This window comes from Littorina saxatilis, linkage group LG2 (assembly GCF_037325665.1).
Source record: "Littorina saxatilis isolate snail1 linkage group LG2, US_GU_Lsax_2.0, whole genome shotgun sequence".
Taxonomy (NCBI): domain Eukaryota; kingdom Metazoa; phylum Mollusca; class Gastropoda; order Littorinimorpha; family Littorinidae; genus Littorina; species Littorina saxatilis.
The window spans coordinates 69,243,244-69,246,981 of record NC_090246.1 but is presented as its reverse complement, the minus strand read 5'-3'; the positions used below and the strand labels follow the sequence as shown (position 1 = coordinate 69,246,981).

Genomic DNA, 3,738 nt, shown 5'->3' with positions numbered 1-3,738 from the left:
GTCCTATACGTGTGTCCCTTCGTCTTTTTGTTTGTTTGGTTGGTTTCTTGGGTTGGATGTGATTTGTGCGTGTGTATGTGTGTGTGCGCACGTGTGTGTGTGTGTGTGTGTGTGTGTGTACGTGCGTGCACGTGCGTGCGTGCGTGTGTGTGTGTACGTACGTGCGTGTGTGCGTGCGTGCGTATGTGTGTGTGTCTGTGTGTGTGTGTGAATGTATGTGCGTGTGTGCGTGCGTGCCGCGTGCGTGCTTGCGTGAGTTTGGTGCGTGCGTGCGTGTGTTCGTGCATTTCTTCGTGCGTCCGTGCGTCCGTGCGTGCGTGCGTGCGTGTGCATGCTTGCTTGTATTTCATCAAGCACAGTTTGTTTTCATTTGCCGTAGTCAGGTACCACTATAGCAACACGAGTGCGCACGCGTTTGCTAGTGTAAATATTAATCTCTACCCACGAATGTCGGTCAAAACGGAATGTACGCAATGGATAAATCGTAAAACTGGTTCAAGCAAGTTTTTAATTCATATTGCATATTGCACGCAATGCAAACATTCCCGGGTTAATAACAGTGAGTTCAAAAGTTAGCAAAACTTCAGTGGAACTTCCATGAGAATAATGTGTGCAAACGTTCTGTTGTCAGTGCATCTTTCGCTAAAGATGGAAGAAGAAATAAGGAAGACAAACATGAACAAGCACAACAAAGGTCACCATTATCATTCTGTGTACAGTTATGCGTGCGTGTGAAAGATAAATAGCAAGTGACCGAATTCTTGGACGAAGGAGGCTGACACACAAATGATGCCATGAGAAAGACACACTTTGAGAAAGATCAGTAAAAAGACATTCAACAAGGGACGTATAATCGGTCAGAGTTGGACTTTGGGTCGTTTAACGGGTTACCTCCCCGGAAATGAATTCTTTCGCCGTTGCCGGGAGATGTATGTGGACATGCAACCCTTGTTTTCCGCTTAGCTTCTGTTGTTTTTAATTGACATTGACCGCAAGAGATTGTTGTGGTTAACGGCACATTTATTTCCGGCTCAGCGTCGCAGATATGCCCAGGTTTTTCACATCGGATAAGACCATCCCTCCACTGACTTGGTCACATACCCAACATGAACAGCCTGAATGCTCTCTGTTGGAACTTTATCAAATAATTTCGTAAAAACCATTATTGGCATTTTAAGGAATGAACTCTTCACACACACACACAAATTCCAGTTCACCACAGCAAGCAGTCATGGTGTTGAGTTTTGGTTTGCGACACAAACAAACAAACAAACAAACAAACAAAACAAACAAACGAATAAGCAAATAATCACACAGTACACACACACACACACATTTTCATCATCATCATCATCATCATCATCATCATCATCATCATCATCATCATCAAGACATTCGTAAGCTAACACTATCATCTTCTCCGTTGTTCAACAGGCGGACACTATCTACTTTCCGGACTGCACATCCATAGACACAGTCAATGTCATTCTTGAGGAACAAAACACTCCCCCCACCCGGAAAAAACCCCACAAAAAAACAACAACAACAACAACAACAACAACTCAACCTCACACGCCCTCTGCAACGCCTTTTTTTTTGCACAAAGTAACCACAACAAGATCGCCCTTAAAAAACACAGGCTCATATCATCAAAACACTTTGCAAACGAATACACGCCCTTTCAACAGTTTGACTACTTCTATACTTTCGATATATACGAAGGACCGGCACGGTTGGCCTAGTGGTAAGGCGTCCGCCCCATGATCGGGAGGTCGTGGGTTCGAACCCCGGCCGGGTCATACCTAAGACTTTAAAATTGGCAATCTAGTGGCTGCTCCGCCTGGCGTCTGGCTAGGACTGGTTGGTCCGGTGTCAGAATAATGTGACTGGGTGAGACATGAAGCCTGTGCTGCGACTTCTGTCTTGTGTGTGGCGCACGTTAAATGTCAAAGCAGCACCGCCCTGATATCACCCTTCGTGGTGGACTGGGCGTTAAGCAAACAAACAAATATATACGAAGTACCCTTTTCCAACCGCATTCTTTGTCGAGGAACAACGGCCACTGCTTTTGGTTGTGTTCGATATTGATAAAAACATCTACTATCTACCCAGAGTACCCCTGTATATGGTCATCTTTGAAGACCCCGTTCCCACTTACGCTTTTGACGCTGATCCACTGCCACTGCTTTTGGTTGTGGTCAATATACATGGACACATTTATTTTCTACCCAGAGTATCCCTCAACAATGTCACCCTTGAATTACCTATTCCCACAGCAAACTTTGACGAGGATCCGGCCACGGGCACGGCTTTTGGTTGTGTTCGATGTTCATGGACACATCTACTTTCAACACAGAGTACCACTGGGCAGCGTCATTCTGAAAGACCAGTCGTTGACGAGGATCCACGGTCACTGCTGTTCGTTGAGGTCGATATTGATGGACACATCTATTTTCTACCCAGAATACCCATGAACAGGGTCATCCTTGAAGACCCCGTTCCCACAGCAGTCTTTGACGCGGATCCACGACCACTGCTTGAGGTTGTGGTCAATATTCATTAAAAAAAAATATATATATATATTTTCTAGGTGATCCTTGAAGCCCCCGTTCCCACACCAGTCTTTGGCGAGAATAAACGGACACTGCTTTTCGTTGTTGTCAATATTGATGGACAAATCTATTTTCTACCCAGATTAACTCTTGAAGTGCTTGTTCCCACAGCAGCCTTTGATGATGAACCACTGCCACTGCTCGTGGTTGTCGATGTCGAGGGATTCCTGGAGACCGTCAAATTGCGAAGGAAGCTCTTGACGTCAGCATTCCTGGCGGTGAAGACGAGGAAGATGAGGAAGCCCTGCAGGGAGGTCGTGATGGTGAACAGGTACTGGAATACTACGCGCGCGTCCTCGATGGCTAAGAAGGCGAAGACCCAGCTAAGACCTGGCCGAAATGAAATTAAAACAATTCGCGTTAGGCGAAATAACAACATTTAGTCAAGCTGTCGAACTCACAGAATGAAACTGAACGCACTGCATTTTTTTTTTACCAAGACCGCATACTCGTAGTTTCGTCAGTCCACCGCTCGTGGCAAACGAAGTGAAATCAACAAGCCAAAATAGTGCGGTAGTGGTCGCGCTGAGCAGGGGGATAACACGTTTTTCTGTATCTTTATTCTTTTTAGCGTATTGAGTTTGTTTTTAATTCCAAACATATCATATCTATATGTTTTTAGAATCAGGGACCGACAAGGAATAAGATGAAATTGTTTTTAATTCGATTTAGGACATTTAATTTTAATCATAATTTTCATATTTTTAATTTTCAGAGCTTGTTTGTAATCCAAATATAACATATGTATATGTTTTTGGAATCAGAAAATGACGAAGAATAAGATGAAATTATTTTTGAATCGTTTAAAAAATAATAATTTTAATGACAAGTTTCCGATTTTTAATGACCAAATTTATTAATTATTTTTAAGCTGAAATGCAATACCAAAGTCCGGCCTTCGTCGAAGAATGCTTTGCCAAAATTTCAATCAATTTGATTGAAAAATGAGGGTGTGACAGTGCCTCCTCAACTTTTACAAAAAGCCGGATATGACGTCATCAAAGGTATTTATCGAAAAAATAAAAAGAACGTCCAGGGATATCATTCCCAGGAACTCTCATGTCAAATGTCATAAAGATCGGTCCAGTAGTTTAATCTGAATCGCTCTACACACACACACACACAC

At 43.3% G+C, this 3,738-nt stretch overlaps 1 protein-coding gene across 1 annotated transcript in view; it reads right to left on the bottom strand.

Annotated features, from left to right (window-relative positions):
* Positions 1–2,679: 2,679 nt before the first annotated feature.
* Positions 2,680–3,738, bottom strand: part of LOC138960426 (adhesion G protein-coupled receptor E5-like) — a 3,434-nt gene continuing 2,375 nt past the window's right edge. The window contains exon 4 of the mRNA XM_070332336.1: positions 2,680–2,942. Within this exon, the coding sequence (XP_070188437.1) occupies positions 2,680–2,942 (263 nt within the window). The remainder of the gene's footprint in view (positions 2,943–3,738) is intronic.